At 45.5% G+C, this 24948-nt stretch overlaps 1 protein-coding gene across 1 annotated transcript in view; it reads right to left on the bottom strand.

Annotated features, from left to right (window-relative positions):
• LOC108091512 (mucin-5AC) overlaps positions 1–24582 on the bottom strand; it is a 32602-nt gene extending 8020 nt beyond the window's left edge. Inside the window, 8 exon segments of the mRNA XM_017190761.2 lie at positions 429–914; positions 1213–1259; positions 1424–1495; positions 1498–1936; positions 5367–5563; positions 5708–6279; positions 23435–23536; positions 24502–24582. Coding sequence (XP_017046250.2) covers positions 429–914; positions 1213–1259; positions 1424–1495; positions 1498–1936; positions 5367–5563; positions 5708–6279; positions 23435–23504 — 1883 coding nt within the window. The 5' untranslated portion in view covers positions 23505–23536; positions 24502–24582.
• Between the last annotated feature and the right edge of the window lie 366 nt (positions 24583–24948).

Genomic DNA, 24948 nt, shown 5'->3' with positions numbered 1-24948 from the left:
CATGCGTACTTATTTTTCGCGACACCTAACGGTTATCTTATGAGTAGTCATGCTTTGAATACGATTAATTAATCACATTGCAGAAGAAAACAGAAAGACAGAAGGTGGCACATATGTTCAAACAGTCAGCAGAGATTCAGGTCTTTGGCACGATGCAACACGAAGCGATTTCACTGATGCTGTAGATATCAGTAGCATGTTAAAAAACTGCCTAAACATGTCGGGTGTAGTTGTGTGTTCTGTATAGTGTGATCTTTCAAAGCCAATTTTTCAAACTGCACTTGTATGACGGAATGAGAGCTTAAAGACTAGCAATAGTAATGAAGCCAGCTAATGACTGAGTTGCAGTTGCGTTAGAGGGCGACTGCCAGGGAGACTTCACTTAAGACAGTCTTTTAGGGCGCTATCGCAATGGCTAGTGAAAATACCTTGCTGGTTTTTCTGTTGTCGTTGGTGGAGGTGGTGTGGTGGTTGTTGTACTTGTAGTTTTTGTTGTTGTTGTGGACTTTGTGGCCTTGGAAGTTTGTGTGGTGGTGAAGGAACTCTTGGTCGGACTCCTACTAGTCCCCGAAGTCGGTTTGGTGTTCTGCGAGCGTGTCGGTAGCACCGTTGTGCTCCTAACGGAGGAACCCACTACATTCGCGACCAGGTCGTAGTCATCCGCACTTGCTTGGGGCCTCGTCTTGGGTCTGGTCAACGGGCCCTCGCCCTGGTTGTAGTCCTCTGCCGACCCGAAGGCGTACTCCGCGGAGCTGGAGTAGCTGTAGTCGGCCAGCCCGAGTTCCGGAACATCGGGAGTGGTGAGGGTGTCGTAGTAGGTGCGGGCATCCGGACGGGGGGCAGACGTCGGCGGGGGCGGTGCGCTCGAGGGGGTCGCCCGGGAGTCCAGTCTTTGGATGGCCACCTGTTCCGGCCTGGTAGATAAAGTGTATTGTGGTTGGGTGTATACGTATTGGTCTGGCGGTTGTGACGGAATTTTGATGCAGTGGGGAGTCTTTTGTGACTGTGTAGTTGTTTTTTTTTTTGTATTTTGTGGGGCTCTAACTATTTTCGGGAAGCGAGATTGAGAGGACTGCTGGTGCAGGTGGGCTAATTTGCTCTGCAAAACTGACTGTTTTTGGCTGGGTGAGGTATTTGGGTGAATTGCTTTCCTTGTGAAGTCCCCAGCTTGAGTTACGACGCAATTTAAGGCCAGAAGTGAATGCTACTTACCTCTGGGGCGGCGGCGTCGGCTGACCGTACACATTCTCCTGCTCGATCTAAAAATACAGTTCAATTCACCATTTTGTATAACTTGGATAGGCATTTGTACAGAGGCAACTTGTATCTGAATGTCGGTGTGTAATTATTCTAATCGATATCGAAGAAGTTGGTCATAAATGGGATTCCCAGATCGCCCTCGAACTTCTTCTTTGGCTCTCACCTGCGCATTAATGTCCTCGTCGTAATCGGTGGTGTAGGTCAAGGCGGGCTGCTTGCCGTAGGAAGGCTTTTGGGGGGCGTCGGGGTAGCCGCGAGCTCGAGGGGGCGGTAGGTGGAGTGCGGCTGCTGCTGCCGCACGGCGGGCTGGTACTGGGGGGCAGCCGGCGGCTGCTGCTCCTGTTGCTGCTGGTACTCTATATCCCTATATAAATCGATATCGTCGTCGTAAACAGAATAATAGGATGAATCATAGGGATGCGATGGGGCTTGTGCCTGCTGCTGATGTTGTTGTTGTTGTTGTTGTTGCGGTTGCGCTTGTTGGAATGGTGTTGGCTGTAGCTGTTGCTGCTGTTGCTGTTGCGGTTGTTGGTAACCGCCCCCGTGGTTAAATATGGATGCATTGTAGTAGTTACGATTGAGTTCTAACTGTGGCGATGGAGATTGTGGCGTGGGCTGTACAAATATATTAGCGGGTGGCGGCGCCCCTAGCGATGACGGTGAGGATGACTCAACTCTGTACACGTTGTTGTTTCAGTTGTTGAAAATAGTTTGGTGTAAAGGAAGTGTTGTGTGAGTAACGAAGATTATTTACATTGGCGAAAATTCCCGTCAATTAAGTGTGTAATTTATGGAGAGGCAATTGTGACAAGTTCAAAACAGGGGAGAAAAATGTAAAACGAGATCAAAAACAATTCAATTAATCAAACAAAATAATGAGTACCACAGATGAGCAGATGGCGGATATGAATGGGGTTAGCAGGAAATTAGCTCGGGTTAGCGTTTGGGTTTTAGTTATAGTTATAGTTTTAGTTATAGTTATAGTTAGAGTTAAGGTAACCACGTCCAGAACATTTGTTTAGTCAACTGTACAGCTTTGGTAAGTTCGATCCTTGCGATCAAAACGTAGACGTATAAACAGTATTGTCGCCAAGTGGGAGGGCAGGCGTTGTGTATTAGCTATATGTACATAGAACGCTTCGATTCTTGTATTCACTGGTTTGATTTCTTGTGTATCTGTGTAGCGCCACAATGTAACTCAACTAACAGGGATTTTTCGGCTCGAATAGTACCTGTGTCTGTCTGCGCCTTGGCCGCCATGTATAGAGTTCAGTTGCAGGCCCCCCACGTTACTCTGCTTGCTGGAGCCCAAGCCGCTGTCGGAGTGGTTCTTCGGGGCGGAGACTTGTGGTTCCTGGGCCGGAGACATCGTCACCCACTTTTGTTGACCTCGAGTGCGGGGTCGCGTTGTGTAGCGTGCTCGCGTCGTCGGCGGCGCCGCCGTGCTGGAGGAAACTGATCCCGGATTTGAAGTCGGACGCGGGCCGCGTGGAGTCGTGGAAACTTGGGTGGTGGGCAGCCGGTTGAGGGTTGAGTTGAAGTCCGGCAGCTGGGGCAGGCGCTGCTTGAGCTCCTGGAATATGTCGCTGGGGAAGCTGATAAATGACGGCACGCCGGCCTCGGAACTTGAGTGGTTCAACTGCGAGAAGTTTGGGAACGGGCGGCGAGTTGTCGTCGCCTCCAGGAAGCCTGTCTGGAAGTTAGGCCGCACTTTGCCCAGCGACTCAGTGACGGCCGAAGCCAACTGTGGGCGGGGAGGGGCCATTGTCTCCGACATGGGCATGTAGGGGGGCATTTGGGACGGAGGCTGCACATCCTCGTCCTCCTCGTAATCCTCGTCATAGTAGTCGACGCCCTCGAGAGTCGTGCTGGGCGGCGGCAATCGCTCAGTGCTGGTCGATGTGCTGGAGGCGGCACTTTGGCCGTGAGCCTGCTTGTTGAGTTGGTTTTGAATGCCCTTGATGAAGCTCTCGTACCCCTTGAGAGCCCTCGTGGTGGTCGGCGTGGCAGGCGTGGGTATGGTCGGCTTGGATCTCAGGCGCGACTTGGCTGACGCTGGACTCGGCGTGGTCGGAGTCGCTTTAGTTGTGCTGGTACTCGTACTTGCACTTCCTGCGACAGGACGACGAACGACCAGCGCGTTGCGCAGGCTTTCGTTTCCGTCGCTGCTGACCTGCTTGAAGAACTTGATGAGCGGATTTACGGCTGGGTGGACGGTGGCCAGGTCGCTGGCCTTTAGGTTGGCCATGAACTCGTGGATGTTGAACTGGAAGTTGGCCGGCTTGGACTTGGGCGTAGTCGCGGCCAGGTCGCGCATCGGCGCCTCTGTGCTGCTGACGGACTTGGTGAAAGTCTGATAGGATTCCGGCATGGTGCTGTTGCTGGCGTAGCTGATGCCCACGGGCAAGCTTGAGAAGTCGCGGAACGGAATCTGCTGCAGACTATTGGGCCTGTTGTAGGCCAAGTTCGGAGCGGAAACCACGTTAATGCTCTGGGTGACCTGCAGTGGCGTGACAGGCGGCCTCACTTTCACCGCAGCGTGCCCGATCTGATTTGGCTTGACCGTGCTGAAGACGCCCTTCATCTTCTGGTTGGCCACAACGTTGTACTGGAAGTAGTTGCTCTCGGTCGTGCTGCGCTGCGGTTCGGTGGACCCAATGCTGTACTGAGATACCAACTTGCCCTGGTAGTTGGCCGTATGGGGGCTATGGGGGGTATGGGGGACCTGGTCCGGCTGCTGGTTGTTGAAGAACCCGCCTACGGTGCTGTACTGGGCGTTCGACGTGACCTGATGTGCTGGCTTCGAGGGGTCTGCGGGGGAGTAGTAGGCAAAGGGGGTCTTCGGGGTGGTGCTGGCTGTGGGCAAGGCGTTGCTTCCCGGAGTGGCAGGACTCACAGGCTGGTTGTCTAGGTGGAAGTAGGCAAAGTTCTCTGCCTGCAGGTGCTTGCGCCGCTCTTTCAGTTCCTTGAGCTGCTGAATCAAGAAGGGCAGCAGGTCGCCCGGGCTCGAGTGCTGCTGTTGGTTGTTGGTGGGCCGTGGACTGCTGGGCCCGGCGCTCGCCGCTCCATAGTAGCTGCCTGCTATGGGCCGAAAGTCGTCCTCCAGTGGCGGCGGGGGCAACGACAGATTGTACCCGGTGTACACCACCTTGGGCTTCTGCTGGCCCAGTGGACCAACTGCTGCCGGGGCCACCTGCTGCTGTTGGTGCACGTACGCCTGGTAACCGGGGCTCAGCTGGTTGTAGTTTTGGTGGCCGAAGGACGGCTGGGCATGGGCTGGGTTCGGCGGAGTGAGGTATGGGTTGTAGCTGCCGAAGCTGTAGCCCGTTTGCGGGGGGTATTGGGGGGAGGGGGGTGCGTCGATGGCACGGTAGTTTTGTCCCGGCCACTTCGACGAGCTGTGCGAATGTGGAATGGGTCGCAGCTGACGCGGCCGTCGCTTCGACTCTCCCGTGGCCGCATCCTCCCGATCCGCATCTCCTTCTTCTCCCTCTTCTGGCTCGTCACCTTCGGCGGAGCTCTGCTCGTAGCTAAACTTCATATCGGTCTTATCTTTGGGCTGACTGATCTTCGAGGAATATTTTTGCGGCTTGGTGACAGACGGCGCCGCCCCGTCGAAGCTTTCTTGTGAATCGTTTGAGTTGTTGGCGGTATCGCCACCTACCGAAAGTGAGTTTTGGATATCGGGCTCCACCACTTCACTGGAGGTATTTGAGTCGACAGAACCCTCTGTTTCAATGAGCTCTGAGGTCTTATTTTCCACGACTTGCTCGCTGAGGTCGCGGCGTTTGCGCCGCATGTCTCTATCGAGTCGGTTGCTGGACAGTTCGTATTCGAGCGTCTGGTCGTCGTCCAAGTTTTCGCTGTTTGTGTACAGTGTTTTCCGAAGGCGGTACGGTTGTCCGGAGTTAAAGGTCGGATTGTGGTTGTGTCGGTGTACGTTGGAGCAAGATAAAGAGATAGTGCAGTATGCGTTGTATGAGAGAAAAGAGCATGTAACATGATGTTGCATAGAATTTGGATTTGGTTTAGCGTAGGTAAAGTGGTGGTATCAATTCAGAAGCGACGATATGTGAAAACTGCTTGCAGCGGGGATGAGTCCTTACCTGTAGGCCGTTCCAAAGGCATACGATCCAATTTTGCCAGCTGGCGGAATCGCGTTGATACTCGCCTGGTGGATAATGCCGTCGCGATCGCGCTGCACCTGGCTGACGGTACTCGGCTGGCCACGATAAACCCTCTGCTGGCGATCGGACTCCTCTTCTTCAACGGGCGGGAGCGTCTCCTGGGCATCGGCATATAGCTAAAGGTTGGTATAAAAGTTTTAGTTTGCATTCGGTTCGGACCTCATCTCAAGTAAAAATGTATTAAATTTATATAATTCAAAAGTGCCCATAATATGATTTATTTCTCTTAACCCGTTCCTCGGATTTCCCCCAAAAGTTACCTTTGCAATGTCTTCTTGGGAGTCGACCAGCAGCTTTGGTTGACCCCGCGACGTGATCACTGGGTTGGGGGCCACTCGGAGCTCCGGTGGTGGGGGCGGAATGTGTTGCACCTGCGCCTGAATCACCTGCGGCGGAGAGCGGTGGTATTGTGGCGCCACCGTGGGCGCCTTCTGGGAGCCGCCCGGACCGCTGAAGGCGGCCCCGAAGCGAACCCGGCTGGGCACGTGCTGCTGCTGCTGCTGCTGCGCCTGGGAGTGCGTCTGGCTCTGGCTCTGGCTACGTGCGGAGCTAGGCTCCGAGGATGTGTCCACCAGCTCACAGCCCACGTTGCGGGGCCAGTCGCAGGTCTGCAGCTCGTGCGAGTACATCAGGCCGCCCGTGCAGCTCTCGAGCAGGGCTCCTCCGAAGACGCACACGTAGTACTGGGTGCAGTCCGAGGGGTGGGGGTAGTAGCCGAACTCCTCGGGGCAGTCGAAGCTAAGGCCATTGGCGTTGGTGGGCTTGGGGTTCGTGCCGAAGCTGCGGGAGCTGGTGACGCGAGACGCTCGTTTGCTCTGGGCATCTGAAGATCCTAAAATAGAAGGCAGACAAAAATAACTATTGATTATTTGAAACACGAGCTTTGCAAAGAGGACTTGCCACGGATATTTACCAAAAACCCACTTCAATGTTTTATAGTACCGTAAAATGAATATCCGATTGTCTTGCAGTTGTAAGACTCAAAGCAACAGTGGAATGCGGTCAATGACTGCAGCGAGCGCCGCCTTAAAGTGCACAGGCGGTCTGCATGTCTGCGCAGACAATTGACAACTTTTTGCTTACCCCCTGCATTGTTGTTCTGTAGCTTGGCCTTCTCAAACTCTGCCAAATGCCGCTTGCTTGAAAAACTTATCCTAATTCATAACAACAGTGGCTGATTTCAAAGGTAAAAATCGTATGCGGTAGAAGTAACTGCAAAATTTATATGATTGTGAATAACTTTTCTTCGATTCTTTTTCCAGAAAGTATTTTTTTTCTTCGTCATCTTTGTGTATGCGTACGCAAACAAAAACTGTAATCGCAGGTTATAAAGTTCAGTTTAAATATTGGCTTAACGGACCATTCAAAGTTTGTTACCCTCAAATTACTGTACATCCAAATGCGGGTCTCAATAATATACTTTTGCCCGTTATGACAATTGCCACTTGCAGCATCCAAATCAAAACAATTAGGGCCAAACCCTCCTTTTGTCGTTAAAGCGATTTTATTTGAATCCGTAACAAATAATGAGTGGCAGTTCGCTGGCAAGCAAGTTTTTATAATAAAAACGTGCCGTTATCAGCCCGTTTTATGCTTCAAAAAGGTAAATGAACACAAGAGACAAAGAATATGTACATAAGCATTTTTTATTCTGGAAATTTGCGTTGGAACAATGAGGACAAACTGATATTTGTTTCTAAAAAAAAATCCGTTTAGTATACAAATTGTAAACTTCTGACTGAAGTTCAAATACCCTGTCCAAGGGTATAAAAGTTGACCTCAAACCGCGTTGCCCAAGACGGAATTAGTTTGGCCTCTCGTCGGGAAAATCAGCAGCCAGGTGAAACCGTCGAACAATTGGCTCAATTTGAATTCAATTGAAATTAATGCTCTCCAGGTGAAGCCGAGTAAGGCTGTTCCAAGGCAACCGCGCAACCAATCGCATTGATTATGTGGGGAAATATTTGTTTTATTACTTGACGGTACTCAATGGATTGGACAAGCCTAACACGCGCTAACACGTTTCATAACAAATTGAAATTAAAATCTTTTAAATGTTCGCAAATGATTGCTATTTCAAAACTAAAATGTATATTTGAAAGTAGCAAATAGCATCTAAAATCAAGCGTCATCTAATAATATCTAAATTTAGTTTCTTAGTCAAGAAAACAAGTGCTGGAAATATAAAATTGTTATGTTTACTTTTTGATACAACATTTTAGGGTAAAAGTATTTTTGTTACTTTTGATAAACCGTTTTTTTTTAGCACTATATAACATTACTTTTACAATAAATCAGTTCATAAAAAAGAAAAAAAAAGGGCGGTTTTCGGACTGGGGGACTCATTGTAATTGGGCGCAGATGATTTGCAATTCACAACGCTTGGCCGAACGTCTCCCACTGAGCCTGAGTGTTCGCGAAGTCGACAAGCAAAGAGTCGAAAACAAGCTTGAGCGGCATTTCAATGCACTGCCGTTATCTCGTTTTCTCGGGTGTGTGGCAAATCAGATATAGAATATTTGAATAAATCTCCAATGGCTTTTAGGTAGTGCTCTCGTACAAAATAGTGTCAAGGCTCTGGGATGGCGTCTAGTTGGTATGCAGCGTAGAGGGTACGATCCACAAATTGTGCAATTACCGCGCAAAAACTTCGCACTTCAGAGCCTGTCGGCGGAGCCCCACGGCGAATACCAGCGTAGTTGGGCTACATTGACCCAGTCAGGGCAACTGATATACGGCGGTGGCGCACAATGAAAGCAAATCACGTGCCAATGGTAATTGACCATGCAAGAGCCCAGACCTGCCATCAGCTTTGATGACATTTGTATTAGGCAGCCCACACTTGGCAGGCCCGTCTCCGATTGTTTGCTGCTGGCCGGCAACGAACCAGCTTGTCATTGCGTTTGTGTCGTCGCCGCCAGAGCTCTGCAGTTGGACTTTCCGCTCCACTAAACAATGCGACTATGTACGCTCGGACGGTGCGAGCGCAGCGCAGCCAACGTTGTGGCTAATGCCGAGCGGGCAAAGGCTTAGCTAAAGCCGAAGCTAGGCTCAGGCTGAAGCCCGACTTGACTAGACGGCTTTGTTGTTATGCAACGAGCAGTAATTCGACCATAAGGCTGATTGGTTTTGGTTCGGCTTGCTATTCGGTTTGTTTTATTTTCCCCTGCTTCACTTGTTAGTGTAAGAGCACAGCGAATTAACGTCTTTGCTTGGAACCGAAGGACCATCATATGACTTGATATCCGTACCGCAGCTAAGGCAGAAGCACCTTGCCCCCTAACTTTTCCGCCAGTGACACAATGGGAAACGTAACGAAAGCCGTAAAGTTACGAGCTTTGCTTTTACAGGTGTTGCGCTCAAAGTGCAGTCGACCAACCACTTTTCAGCCATAAAACGCGGGCTGATGAGCAACTTGACTTTAGTGTCATTCGGAAGCGGCAATAAAACATGCCGTTAACGGCAGTTGACCCAGCTACCGTCTTCGTTTATATTGTGAATAGCGGGAGGTTTTTAATGTAAATCAATACAATTTTCGTATCTCAAGCCGATGAATATTTATAGGCGGACCGCAGGGGTGCCAAGTTATGTTAAGTCTTAGTTACGGAGTTTACACCCAGAAGAGGCGACGATGGTGGCTCGCATTGATTAGGCGTTTTCGTGCACAAGGCGTTAATTTATGCAAAGCACTACTTGTTTACTGTCTCACTGACGCGGTGCCACTATTAACTATTAACGATGTGTGATGATACGCATACGTCGGCTGCGTCAGCGGTGTGTCACCATTGTTCGGCCCAATTGCCATTAGGCCGCAAGATAGCTTGGCGAGGTAGCATTTCAACACTGCCTCCGACTTATGCGGGCCATAAAATTGGCAACCGCGGATAGCAATGCCAAATTTAGACAAATGGCGCGAACCATTGCACTAATTGCCACCTCGTTTGGATGCAGACCCAAAATCTGATTTATGTCGACCGTAATGAGCTTGGTGACCACGTTGGAATGGGCATTGGAGGTTGTTAGGACAGGTATAATAGGGTCTTCGAATTAGTCTGCTTACACGCGTTCGGAAAACCTGAAAAGGGTATTTGTTTCTTTGTGTGCCTTTTAACCAAGTCGCCGTCAGATCGACCTCCTTTTTCACGTTTAAACTTTTAATCAAGCGAAGCTGGGCAACAGAAAGCACCCGACAAGTTCGTTGCCTAAGTCTTTCGATTGGCAGGGTGCGGTGCGCAATTAAACGCACGCTCAGCACTCCCGCAAGACGGAAATAAATGATTGTCTGACTAGCGGCTTTCGTTTGTTTCATTTTCGATCGAGTGCACAAATCAATGGAAGGGGCGACCCGTTAAACCTCAAGAGCTGCGGTGGCCAAAGTGACCACGTCAATCGTTCGTTGCGTTGCGAGGTCTCTCCCAACACGAAAAGTAGACAGTCTGTCTACAAATACATACATTCATTTGACTTCAATGCTTACGCGCAGGAAGCAGCCAGCGATCAGCAGCAGAGGAATCAGTTTCGATTCCAGTCGAGCTTTTCCTTTCTAAAAAAAACAGCTGCATTTCCTGCCAGCAGACTGTGTGCATAAAGCGACTTGCGAGTTGAGCCCCCTTGTTTTAAGTTTATTGGCAATGCGTTTCAAATGCCGTTTGATATATTGCTATAAATAATCAAAGTCTAAGGAGGTGTAGCTATACCTATTCACTACGTCCATTACTGGTGATTTAGATTTGCCTGTACTGCTGGGCTCTGCAAAGAAAAACTAAGAAATCTCTCAGAAAGAGTCCATTGCTGTTCGGGCATAGCGAATGTTTTTATGCTATCGGAGTTAGGCAATTGCTATCTCAGCGTTCGGAGGCATGACAGATTTAGGGGACTCGGGTAGTCAAAGATAACAAGAAATAAAAATGAAATAATCGCCATCAGCAGTGTACCCATTTTCAAGAGTAGGTACCACAAAACAGGAAATATGCCACACTTACTCTTGCCTCATGACTCTTGCCCGGTTGCTTTCCTTTTCGAAGCTGTGGGCCACATTCAAATACTAAGTGGGGCTCCGGCCTCAAGCGCTTTTCGGCTATTATGCAACTAGTCTATCGACTGGCTTTTTGTTGCCACACATACAAACGACAATGTACATTTGACTGGTACTCTGTAACGGCTTGCTTTTCCTCCGAACTCTTTTGGGGGAAGGACCCTCAAATTTGCTGCCCAAGAAAAAGCTTTGAAGGAAGAGCTGCTCCTAGTACCACCGCAAGCTAGAAACAGTTCTACTTTTTGGAGTCTGGTATGCAGTTTTGCTCGAACTGCATACATCTTAAAAGGCAAAAAACATATTTGGTTGCTGGTCGAGCCAGTGTTCAGTAAAAGCATAACTTCACAACAGATTGTTGTTAAGCTCCTTCATTTGATTGGCATAGCCACATGGACAAGTTGTCATTTGACTTTCGGGGCACGCAACATAGCTGACTGGCCAGTTTGTGAACTCGTTAAGACGCTTGTGGCACACAATTTGATCAGCCGGGCCACTTTTCAAAATGTTAATTGGCCGCACGCCTGTTGCTCCCGATGGCTAGCAAAGTTGCCTTCTATCTTGTCTGCTTTAACATCCAGAGGGTGTGCACGTCTTTAATATTATATATAAGAGTCGAAACCCATTCAAGCGAACCAATTTTGGGTCTAGAAAAAACTCCACCACATTTCTGGCCATAGTTACATTTGCATGTAACTTGTTCAAAAGTGAATGCTGGCCAGCATTGGCGACAAAGGCTTAAGAAAACCGCGCAAAAGTGGGTCAGACCGAGGCTGTTGCATAACTATTGGACACACAGCACGGCACTCACCACCGAGGCATTCATGCTAGCTCGACAGTATGTGTTCGTATCTGAGATCTTTTGCTAGTGGCAGCAACTAGACCACGCGACGGCAACTTGCTGCCGACTGCAACGACAGCGAAAAGACTTCGTTGTGGCGCAAGGCTTGCCCGAGCCACGCCCACTTTTAAATCGATCACTTTCGCTTGCTGCAATTGCAGCCATTCGATTTTTGTGCTGGGCAACGTCCGCGGTTCGTGTGTCGCATTGGCAATGAGGCAGCAAACACTTAGTGCGGCGGACAGTCTAGCTAAAGCGAGAGTAGGGTGCTACTCAGACCGGGAATTGGGTATTAGGGTAACCCGTTATTTCCTCCTCAAATACGGAACACTTCGAGGGCGATCCTACTCCAGTTGCACTGGGAAGTCTTCTCTCCTGTTGACGCTCCATGTTTAAATTTGATAGCTTTTTCTGGGGCTCACCGTGATATCAACGTGTTTGGGAAAACGTTATGCTAAATAAGACTACAATTTTGTTAAACTATCGGCATACACGTCTGTTCAAATACCAATTTGGAGTTTACCTTGACCAAGCACATCTTCTTCAGCGATGGGAGCTAGTCTCATGCCAGTGAGGGTCATGGTGTATCACAAGCCACATCACAAGTGCAAAAAAAGACAAAAAGGAAGAAGTGGGCGATGGCAGTAACAAATTGCAAAGGCAACCAACTATAAATTGGCAAAACATCCAACTCAGCTACTTGATAGCCAACACGAAGGAAGCACTTACAAAGAGCCGAAATTTACATACAGTAAAAAATTTCTGCTTCAGCGGATTCCAGTTTACTTTGGCTTTAACTGCAGCAGCTTAATTTCAATTGAAAGAAAAACGCCTCTATGGCATCGTCTGCTTCGCAGGTCAAGGTACTATTCACAATTGGATAAAAAATGTGTTTTGGTTTCTTAGGATAGGGGCACAAACGGGAGGTACGCCACTAAAAAATCGTATTGTTTTTATTATAAGGAAGTGGGGTTTTGGCTCCCCTTTTGCTCAACAATCTTGGAAAAATCGTTAATAATAGATATAAAAAAGTGACCATTAATAAACGACAAATTTTTAATGCATTTTCTTTAATAATTTGACTACAAACATAAAAAGATGTTCAAGTTGAATCATTTTTCAATCACCTTTAAATTGGGAAATTTAGAGACTAGAACTGGGCAATTGTAGACCCCCCTTTAAAGTTCTAAAATAAATTGGAAAAATCGAATATAGACATTTTTCGGATATTTAAAAAGGGGTTGTATAATAAAAATTCCAAAAAATTAAAATCGGATCGAAATTAAAAAAGTTAGTTTAGAAGTCCCATGGTCCCATTTTGGCAAACCCATTTTTCGGAAATTTGAGGAAGGAACAATTTGTTTTTAAATAACCAGATTTAGTAAGTGTTCATTCTTCCATTTTCTGAAGAACTAAGAGATTTTTTGGAGAAATTTACTCGACTATATTCGACTTTTTTTATTCACTTGGATCTTGGATGCATTTTTGCGTGAGATAAATGTTGAACTCATCTCCATCAAACTTTAGCAGACTACAGGGGTACTTGACACGGAAACGTGTGAGCAATTTTAAAAAGAAAGATTGAAATCTTCCGCATTGTGAAGAAATTGCGTTCAATTATTGATTTCCCAATCATAATAAATAGTAAACTTTTTCGCGGAGCTGTTGGGGCGATGGGAAGACCACTTTTGAAAATCTGCAGCTTACTTTCGTCTAGTGTGGAATAGTGAAAATTGGGATATTGAACAAGCACATGTGACTGCGACCCACTAAGAGATTTGGTCGTGACTGCTGCTACACATAACTGGCTGCTTCAATCGGGCCTGAACCAAGCTAGCGCTGCGTACGCGTGGGCCACTCCGTTGGCCAGGCCCGTTGAGCCTTGCAGGTCTGGAAAAAGCTTGGAGCAAATGCAGTCGAGAGCCAGGCATAAATCGATGGCTGCGGTGCACTTCGATGCCAGTGATGTAATCTAAGAGCCAAGTATCGAAGCGCGGCCAGCGCAGTTACTCGGGCCTTGCTTCAACCGTCGCTACTGCTGTTTGCGTTACACCTACTGCACGATATTAAAACGCAGCTTGCAATTAACATTCCCTAGCCGCATCACAGGGTATGAGCAGCTGGCTGATCCATTTGAATTTTAAATTTTCGCACGGCAGGGAAAGCCAGCGCGCAGTTCACGGTTTAATGGCAGCCTGGGCAAAAGACCTTGTTCGCATTGTTTGGCAACGATTTTTCTTGGGGGGAATAGTGCAGGGATCTTTTCCGGTTTTAAACTTTCACGTGTACGTTTCTGTATTTCAAAGAAAACCTTTTCAAGCCGTCACACATTAATTTTGGAAATATAAACAACACTTAAGTGTCGCCGGAATGTCACATATGAAAGTCAGAGTAGCACAAAATAACAATATAAAATATCATTGTAAATATGAAGCAAACTTTTTATTTCCTCTTTTCTTTTCGAAATGTCGAAAGAAAATAAAACGGTTCCGCCCAGCCCAGTCTAATTTAAGCCAGGCTCGATCACCGGAGTAAATTCCCTTTGCAGACGGAAAAAAACTGTTACAATCGATTCAAACCAATTACATTTTACCCACGCGTGGGCCGCCAAATCGTAGTCGCTGCAAGATTAAATTTTAGATTCGTATCGATAGAACCACGACAAGTTTTGGGCAAATGTATTTCGTGGAATACTACCAATTTAATACTCTGGAACTTAGCACCTTTATGCATATAAATAAAAATCGCCATTTGCACAAATTGGGTCCTTTCGCTGAAACATTACATCGGCAAATATGTACAATTCGATCTTAAATTCTTCAACATTAAATATGGGGCAGCTAAAGTCATAGCCATCCTACATTACTATTAAAATTTCTGTTGTGGGCGCCTGACGACATTAACTTCTTATGGCAAATACAAAAAGACAAAGGCAGCACTCGTAAGCTGGCGTCTCGGCACAAAAATCCAAAAGTGAACGGCGTGTCGGCCCCAGGACTGGACCAACTTCCAACTTTTGGCTTGGTCTGCTCCGTAGCACTTTTTGGGTGTGCCAGAAAACTAGAAAAAGATTGCGCTCAAAGCTTATTATGTACAAAACAGTTTTTAGCGTTAGCTTTAGGAGCCGACCCGTTTTTCCCTTACTTCCCAAATCATTCGGTACAAAGCTTAAATTTACTTATTCTAGAACAAGGCTTGTAAGCAGCGTTCGCTTAATTTTGTTTGCTTTGCGGCTGCGGCTCTCATAACTCCGTCCAAAAGTCGAGTCAGCAACTAATTCAGGGTCACTCAACGCCTTGGCTCGGCGGCCGACAGCAGCGGTCTGTAAAAGGCGGCGGTTACGGCCAGGCCAGTTGCGCAAGAGAACGCCACCGTCGCCAATACACAACTAAGAAAAAGTATCCATTATGGCTTGCGTCGGCGTCAAGTCTAAGTCTAAGCCGTGCCGAACAAGACGGCAACAGTGCGCCTTATAAGACAGTTCAACAAGTACGGTAACAAAAAGAACAATGGCGAACACAATTACACCAGGTTAATAAAAGCAAAATTAGCTGAATCTAATTAAGTTTTTTATTTATCGGAGTTTGCTCGAATTTATGTGTGTGCTCACAATTTGAGAAGCTTTTTTAACAAAATTACTCGTTCATTTTCTATTTTCATATGGCAAAGAAGTTGTAAAACGAATAAAAAATTTAATTTGACAGTCAAAAAGATTGGCAAAACGGAGCGGTGACTAATGCTGCTTAAAACTGAGAGCGATAAATTCTAAACGGTGGGTATTAAGGCCAAACCCAGAAAATAGAAATCGAAAGGTGGCCAAGGTAAGGAGTGGATTGATAATTATTTCATTCTCCGTCGCCATTTCTGTGCTCCAAAAGAACTTTGAAATTAAGCTAACGCCCACCGTCTGATGGAGCTACCCGTTGACTCGACAACTTGCGATCAGTTATGCAACACAAAGTCGCCTTCGGGCGCAGTTCGATTTAATTTTGGCGAACTAATTTTTAGAATTCAGTTAAACTTCAGATTGGCGCAGACCTAGCAATAGTCGATTAGTTGTGTGTCCGGCCACCCAGTCTCAGCCCAGCTTTTCAGTTCCCAAGCCAAGCTTAACTAAGTAGCTCGAGGGAGTGTCTGGGTTGCGGAATTCATTAGATCTGACAGCTCGCTTATAAATAATGTGAACCAATTAAAACCAGATCCCCATAATGTCTTTTACTTACATTCAGCAGCCAGCTGCAGTTGCTTAGAAGTTTCCCCACGAGCACTGGGTACACTGACATACAACACAAAAGACTTGGGCAAAAAACTAGTCTTTTGTCTTAATGCCAGCAGCATTTTCAACAGCAATACATTTGTCTCAGCTAGTTCACCTTTGCTGCACGCACCCCTGCGCGTCAAATTAATAACATGTGTTTGAGCTGCTAAGAGGCAACGTCAGCCGCATGCAGGTCGTGATTGTAAACTTATTTTTCCAAAGATGTATTCTTGTGGATTGTTCCAGTTTCTGCCTCTGTTTCTACCTCTGAGCATGAGACTTTGTTTGCTTTGCAGCCGAAACGATGCCAAGGCTGGGCATTCTAATTAAATGTTGAATATGGTAATGTGCAGAGCACTTGTCTTAGCAGGGCTTGTGCAGCAACCACTGCTGCTGGGTGTGAGCTGCCTGGCCTTAGCAAAATTTGGTGTATTAATCTCCCAACGAAATAGCTAATCGGTCCGAAGATAAGACAGCACAAGTATCCATGTGTGGGGACCCTACTAGCGGTTACGATACTCAAACTCCGAGCCTGGATTAATACTGCAGAGCGAAATAGTTGCAAGTCAGCACAAAATGCATTTGCTAACGGCTACAAGCGACCTTCACCTTTTGCTCATCGCTGCTGAAGACTAAACACGAAAATGAAAAATGGCAACAGATAGTTTTCATGAAATCAAATGGCAAAGTGATGCCTAGCGACTTAACTTGTTTTTGGACGGGCATGAAAACACTTAACAGTGGCCATGCGCGGGGGATTCCCGAAGCGTAAATGCCGCCGCCAGCACTCACCAATTTCCTGGCTAGCTGGGGAAATGTTTAGGCTCAGGTTGATGTCAACCTAGCAGTGACGTGGAGCTCCAACCGCACCTTGTCCACCCTGTCATTGAACTTCAAGCGATGGCACACGTTTGGCTGGTAAAAGCAACCAGTAAGACCAGCAACACCACACTTACATGTACCAACATCAATATAGCACGGCCAGGAAAACGTCGGAAAACGAACGAATATTGAAAAGCGAAAACAACATAGCATCTTACATCTTGTGGCAGCCTGGCTGGCAACTGGTTAGCGGTAGCGCTATTACAAGACGGCAACTTTTCGTTGGCCATGACACTGGAGGGGTGATTAAAACGACGTCTGGCTTTTTCGTTCAGCTGCGGGAGTTTTGAGGTTTGATGAAAACGAAATCCAAAAAGGCTTTTAGGTGGGGCAATTAACCGAATGGATTTTCCTTGTCTGTTTTCTGCGATAAACCTACCTCGAAATCGACAAGAAATTACAGCCCAGGAAAAACTCTAAAGGCCTAGGAATACGGCCACACACCGGGCATCCTAATTTATGCGCTCCCATATGCTTAGCACTTAATGAATTCCTCTTTTAAAGAGCGCTACTTCGAACACATACGACCAATAAATTGCAGGGGCTACGTATGCGAAGGCAGTTGACTCTGATCGCGTTTGGTACGACAAAGCTTCATCAACAGCTTTTAATCAAGGTATCTAATTGGCAAGTCAAACACTGCGAAGGCAACGGTTATTAAGATGAAGGCAAAGTCAAACCGCAACGAAGAAACACAAAAATTATTGACAAAACCAAAAAATGTCGATAGAGCTCCAACCCGACACGCACACACGGAGCGTTTGAAAATACTTTACAATTAGCTAGAGATCATAAAAATTATTGGTGGCTGTACAGCATTCATATAAAAACTACCACATATTCAGCGCTAAGGAAAACAAATGGTTTGCAACGTACACCAACATCAACCAGCTTGTAAAAAAGCCAAAGTCAAGGACGCATCTTATGTCTGCTGACATAAGTGGGCAATGCTCGGAGCTCTGAACTTGAGTTTCGGTCTGCGGCTCAAACTTATTTGCTCTTCCCGTGATTGACACATCGAGTATTTCGTTAATCACGCACGTAAATGCACTTAAGCGTTGCTAACTATTGATTTCTTTTCGCCATGTACCTCAACTGGAAACTTCGGATATTTCGGTGTTAGTTCATTCGCTGAATCTTTAAATAATACTATGACTAATCAGTATTAAGTATACTTTTGAAGCATCAAATGTTCGGGTAAGCGGATATTATGAGTTCGTTGCGAGTTGCTGTGAATTGCTATCCGGTTAGCTTGATTAAGTCGGTGTAGCAGCCTGAAGACTTAGACATCAAATAAATTATGCGTATTTAAAATGATGTTTCTGCCAATACCGCTTTGTAAGAGATTTAAGCCTTACCTGATGATATTGTGATAGGATCGGACTCTGAAAAAAGAATTCAAGGCCAATAAATTGGCATCCGTCATTTAACACCAAACACGTACTACCTGCTGGGTTCACACAAATAATAAGCCCACCTTAACATAAAAATATATTTGCCTGAAATCCCTCATTTTCCGAGAGAGCTTTGAAATATGGCATTACATTGGCATAAGCATGTTAGTTAGTAAGCATGTTAATAAGATATGTAGTATAGGAAGGGTGTATAGATGGCCTATCGGTGGCACATCTATAAATTATGCGGCCCGAAACGCACTGTAAGATACCAGGACATAGGGCTGGCACAGAGCAGTCCGCAAAATTAATGCTGGCATGCAATCAGAGCAAAGACATCTCGTAAAACACAAGAGAAGGCCGTACGCCGCACTCAGTAAAATGAAAGGAGCTCGGGACGAAGCGTATTGTTAGTGAGTCCTACGCAATGTCGTCCCGCGACTTATGTGACGCCTTTGCGTACGAGGAGACCGAATTTATGGCGTTTTTACATGTGAGTAAAAAGGAATTGGCATGCTTCGGGATGACAGCTTTATCTTTTCTGGAACGCACTTTTCGAACCTGCACATAAACCTTTCTTGTTCGGCTTTAACACTGCGGCCGAGATCTGAATCTATCAAATCGACGAACGGCATTGAAATGGTTGTGCGGGCTGAAAACGAACAAACCCATTTGCTGCAACACAACCGTTTTCCCACGCTAACCGGGGCTGGCTGGACCACACCCTGCTCAAGTACGAGTGCAGCTGATCAGGGGTGACGGCAGCGTGACCATGCAAATTACACAGCTGCGGCTTAAATGTCAACTTTCCTGCCTTAAAATTGGAACTAGCCACAACCACAGACTTAAACTGAAGCGAATTCGGCGAAGCCAAAAATAATTCTATATAAACTTTTGTTGGACAGTTAACCCTGCTGCTGCTGCACAAACCTCAAAAAAAGAGATTCGAGATACTCTGGCAACGTGGGTTATAAATAACAAAAGTATTTGATGACTTATATTAAAACCAGTTAATGAAACATGGCCAATAACCATACGACTCACCAAGAATTGTGATAAATATAAAAAAACAAGTTAATAAATAAGAAAAATCAATAAGCCAAAACACTGATGTTTTGAACAGACATCTTGTTAATAAATGCTGTGTTTAGTCTTGCCAGCTTAATCTTTCAGGTGAATAAGAGATGATTTAGATGATTTGACTGCCAGAAGATTGAGTATACGATTAAGCCAGTATACTTAATCTACTGGCAGTCAAAATAATAGCTGTAGCTTTTTTAAGGGGTTAATAGTCCAAGAATAACTTACGTTTCAATTTACAAGAAATAGAGAAGCAAACTTCGCCTATTTAAATGTCATTAAACTCTTCGATTAATGTGAAACCTGTTGCTTTCCACGCGTGCTTCTTAAATGACATTGAAAAAATGAAATGCTGCGACTTCAGCATCCCACTGTCATTGGTAGGAGTAGTTGGTGCAGCTTTTGAAAACACGAACAGCAAAAACGGTGCGTTAAATTTGCCTTTTGGAAGCACTATAAATGTGATCAACAGGTAAATTTATGGCAAAACAACAATTTGGTGCGCATAGGCATTACACTGTGTGCACACGATGTACGGATGAATTAAAGTGCACCTATACTTGCAACAAATAGATCGGCACGGCTCTGCAACAGCGCTGTGCCCGTGGAATGAACGATCCCAGAAAGCTGTGCGTAATCGGTTCAGCTGTCCTGCCAGTCATTAAGCTTGACACCGAACACTTAATGAAGCTCCTAACGACGCAGATGAGTGCAGTTATGCAACCGCCGGGCACCACTAATCGATAAGCTCACATACTTTCACACCGGCCAATATTTTGTCACTGTGCGACTGACTGTGGAACAGTCTTTTAAGCGGGCCCACTGTTACGCACCGAAGTCAAGCTGGGGCCGGTGAAAGTGAAAGGTGAACGGCACACTTGGTGCTGAAAAGTGTTTGAAAAGCAAAAGTTGCTCCTCTGATGTTCCACAAAGGAGGAGTGCAGCTGACTGGCTGCAGCGTGCCCTTGGGAGTCTTCTGCGCTGATTCCGACTTTACAAATACACATATGTAGTAGCGGCTACGAAGCAAGAGCCAACGAAAACGGCATCCCCAACGGCAATTGCGTCAAGGTCGTTGCATTGTGCATCTTCGAAATCCAGTTTTTATATTTATCTACCCACAAAGGAGACAATAAAAAACAGCAACATGCGACAGCGGGCCTTGTTTTCGACCACTGATTTAAGGGATAACGTTTTTTTCTTATTCTTGGCTGCAGCTGCTTGGCTGCACATATAGTAACTGTAAAGGTATGGCAATTTATGGAAGTGACGGAGTGGCAGACATGAGTCCTTTTACCAAATTATAGTAAGACATTTTCCGCAGTGGTGCATAGTATTTACCTCTTGTGGTCCGCCTTCAAAATAATTCGGTTGAACTGAACTGGCCTTTCTAAAATACTTGTTTACGTAACCTTGAGATTTCCCATAAACGCAATCACCACTGACTTTCGAGAACAAGCTCAAGCGTTCCAAGATTCCTTATTCTACATTGAAACTCTGAAGCCCTTAATTCAGGTATTTGGCAATGGTAAAATGAGAGTTTGAAACTGCTATTATTCGGAGATGAAAGCGTTTTCCACCGTATAGAATGGCCGACGATGAACCACAGTCTGACTAATCAATTATAAAGACACGCAGCTCCGACGTCGGTCCGATGAATGCAACCTGCCGTAAATGTAAAACACGCATAAAATAATCGTAAAAATTAAAAGTTTTTACGCAACCCAACACACATCCAACTGCCAGTCTGGCACTGCTGCGGTGAAAGAAATGGAGATCCATTTTGCCGCGGCAGGAAAGGTGTTAGAGTGTAAAGTGGAGCAGCGGCATCGGGCGCCATTTAGTTCCACGGAGCGACGCATAGACACGTCAAGAGCTTCATTCACATCGGTTATGGATGTTGTCGGGCTGAGGCAATACTTCAAGAGATAGCTCATTGCGCAGCGAAAATAATTTGCAGCTTTTATACGGTAACATGTGCATTTCAAGGTGAGTAGCACCATTAATACCGAGCTCGTAAGGGCAATCGTTAGGTGTAGGGGAAGTTGGGTGTTGGGTGTTTGCTGTTCGCTGTTTGCTGTGCGCTGTTTGGTAGTCTATTGGTGCTCCTCGCACCGTGCTCAACAACAACTTCCAATTCAACGCAAATTAACTAGAGCCTTTCGAAACCCAGGGATTACAATGGTTATGTGCAAATGTATTCAGCTTGCCTGGGACTGGTTCGAGTACTGCTCGAAAGCGAAAGTGCACCGCTGTGCATGCAAAACAAAGTTGCGCCACTGCTGCTCGTGCATGCTCGCAAAGAGTGTTCAGGTTACACTCGAAACCTAGCCAAGTAATTTAATGACGATCTTCCGCATGAGCTTACACTTTCGCACGGTAAGCATTGACACCGCCTGAGGTAATAAACAGCCGGAGGCACAATGGTTCGGCAAAGGCGTGGTGATAGGTGAATTGGCATTGACACTTCGAGTAACGACCTATTATCGACGGATCACTTAACGCGTCTGGGCTACAGATGCTAAGCACAGGTGGGTAGGCCCCCTAATTTTTATGTTCTTTCAACAACTTTCGCCGTCCGGCTCACTGACTTGCCTGTCTTTCCACCAGCCTGCGATTTTCCCATGCAAACCAGTCGCACAACAGCTTATTTTGTTTAACAAGTTTTGATACATTTTTGTTAGCAGTAGCTCATGAAACAATTTCCGTTCGCCTCAGCCGAGCCAGCGGAGACGCGAAACAACCTTAACCTTCCGCAAAGTCAATAAAATGATTTAAAAATGTTGGTATATATCAATGAAATTAAAAGTCTTGTCATTGCTGTTTACCTCTTACCCTATATTACCATTATAGATATTTTAAATCATTTTGTTATGCACTTTTTCATTTTTCAGCATTGTGTCTTCATTAAAAATATCTGTTTGTCGGCCCGTTAGGTTTACTTTCTATCTCTAGCATTTCCCAATTAATATTGGGTCAAGAACCAAACCATCCTCGTATTTATTCAGAACATTGTATATATTGATTTCGTATAAGCTTGTGTCCTTTGAAGCGACCATTAATCCCAGTAAAATTTTAACAAGCAACTTTATCTATAAATTGTCTGTTTAGAAACTTTTTAGACCTTTAAATGAAATAAATGAAACTTTAAGGAAAAGCGAAAGTGTCGAAACAAAACGAATCGCTTTATGTGATGCATATTAAGTACGTGCACGCAATTTTTAATTGGTTGTGGTAAAAACGAATAACTTTCTTTATTTTATGACATCTATGACATAAAGAATAATGTAAAACCTCTAGCAACTTTTTAATATTGTTATTTGATTGATCTTTATAATTTACACGCAATCTAACCCCCTTTCCATTATCTCTTTGCCAAACTTTTGAATATTTAAATGTGGACAAACAACTGAACTGTTTTGCAAATTATTAACAGTTATTATAACCGCAATTTGCTCGGTTACACCGACACACTCACTCACTTAGCCAAACACTTATTTAACGCATTCGAGCCAGTGTGCTGTATGCAATTAATATCTATGCCATAAGCTGGTTGGCTGGTTACTGGCTGATTGGCATACCTTACATAATTCCATTACCATTACCCAGCAGTTCGTTGAGTGGACAACCCAAGCTGACCAATAGCTTGACACGGTTCGGCTTGTTACGCTCGAAATGTTCGATTATGTTATTGTTTGCTGGTAAATGGAGCAAGTGATCAAGTCATATATTTACCCACATGTCTAATTAGTTGTCTCCTTATGTAAATACTTTTACCCGTGTATGTATCTATTTACTTTTCCCCCGCGCCCGTTGACAAGCGACAAATCGCTCAAAATAAATATACCTTTTGGTCATGTCTTAGCAAAACAACTTGGTCGCCGGAGTAAGTGATGGTCAGCTGGTGGTTTGACTTCTTTTAAGATTATTAAATTTGACATCAGACTCTTTGTGAGTTCAGACAAATCGGCTAAGGCAGAGGCTAAAAACTTGTTTGCCTTTTTCGACGGGCACAGAATATTTCCATAACAAAAGTCCCGAATATGTTAGAGGCAAAGTTGAATTAGCTTTTAATTTATCTTAAGACTTAAAAGAAAAAGAGTGGCCCATGGGGGAATGTATTCTCTCCGACTCCTACTCTTACTTTCAGATAAAGTAAAATAAATTTTGGTTTGGACAGTAGAAAGCCGGAACTCACATATTGTACTGAATGCAATCGCTAGAGTAAATAACAGACAATTAATAAAACAACGAAGACATTGCGGAAATATTTTGAACTGTGTAAGTCCACAGACTTGGGTACCATTCTGCTGCACAAGCTGTTTAAATGTTTGCTCCCTAGAATTTTCACGATTAAAACTCTCCCTAGGTACCACTAGAATCTTCGTTAAGGATAGTGAGTGAGGTGATTCAGCTTTTTTGGGAAAGCCCATTTGTCGTTGGGTCTCTGCCAGTTTTGTTTCTCGAGGAGTGTCACTCATGCAAATGGGCATTACTCACCTGCTTTGAACAGCAACAGACATAATCCCAGCAGCCACAAAATGCTTAGTCGACAAGATGAATACTCCATGTTGCAGGTATTGCGCGTCGTCGTAACTGTAACTGTAAATTTTCTTGATGTGGTTGGTGCGGTTGCGTTTTGGGGTTAGTTCACAGAATTTAAAATACCAATAGGCAAGCTCTGGTCGAAAAGAGCTGCAGCACGGACCGACGGGGCCACAGTAGCAGCGGCAGTGGCAGTTGCCGTTGAGAAAAGCTCTGTTTGTTGCATACAATTGCTAAATATCTAAGAAGGCAGTGTCGCAATCTTTCAATTTAGATTTTTGTAGAGCCTTGTGTTACAATTTTCTTGACTATGGGTTTTGTTTCTGCCGCCGCTGCGGCTTTGGCTGCAACTGCGACTGCACTTTGCTGAGACGTGTTTGTATTGTTGTAAGTAGATTCAGTTGCTGCCCCTATTATTCGAGCTTTCGTTTGTGGCTTTGTACAACGCGACGATACATAGTTAGTTCACACACACGTTAACAGATTACAACACTCAGTTTTTCTTCATTGCTTTTGGCAAGCGTTTTTTCGGTTCGGTTTTAGGTTTTAGTTTTTCACTCGCAAGTTGCCATGGAAAAATGGCTTGGCAAAATGCAAAGAGACGATCAAGACGAAGATCAGATTTCCCATACGGTATTTGCGAGCAATACCAAATCGGAAAACAACGTACGAGCTAGTTTGGAGCATGGAGAAGAAAATGCGAAGCAAAATAAAACAAAACTTGCACGTTTTTTATTTTGTTTATTGATGCTTGTATATTTAGCGAAAACTTTCTTTTCAACGCAAAGTGCGCCTATCAACACACACGCTAGAGCTCGTTCACTTGACTACGAAATGCAGTTGATCGCACTTTCTATGTAGGTTTTTTGGGCGAGTACAATTTTCCATTTGGAGTCACTGTTAATATTTCGGCGCGTAAACAAATCGATCGGAAGTTAATCCAGCCACGAAATTGGCTGTGGCTATGCCCAATTGTTTTTAAAGCTTAACAAGTTCGGGTGGCCCTCGAGAGTCTATCTTACCGTGCGCCTAAGCGAACCACACGTCCTAATCGGAGCAACTTTACAACGCGACTGTGCGGAGCAAGCGTGTTGAGGCACTCTGCAAGCCTGAGCTGCCATTTGAGTCGATCTCTGCTCTCTCTGCTAGTTGCTAGTAACAGACTGCAGCCTTTGAGCCTCTCTCTCACTCTCCTCTCTCTGTATGTTTCCGGTAACAGTTCGCTTAAGCCGCTGTTGCTCTCTTGAACCCGCTCAGGCGTGAATGCTAGTTTCCAGTAACAGATTGCAGCCTCTTGAGCCTCTCTCTCACTCTCCTCTCTCTGTTAGTTTCCGGTAACAGTCGGTTTAAGCTGCTGTTGCTCTCTTACACTCGCTCAAGCGCGAGTGCTTTTGAAAGTAAGAGTAAGGCTGGTGCTTGTGTAAACAAGACTAACTTGTAGCAAGTGGCTGCTTCTGATCTTTCTGGCG

The sequence above is a fragment of the Drosophila ficusphila genome, unplaced genomic scaffold (assembly GCF_018152265.1).
Source record: "Drosophila ficusphila isolate 14025-0441.05 unplaced genomic scaffold, ASM1815226v1 contig_412, whole genome shotgun sequence".
In the NCBI taxonomy this organism is placed as follows: Eukaryota; Metazoa; Arthropoda; class Insecta; order Diptera; family Drosophilidae; genus Drosophila; species Drosophila ficusphila.
The sequence above is the reverse complement of the archived record's forward strand: the minus strand, read 5'-3'. Positions and strand labels throughout refer to the sequence as shown.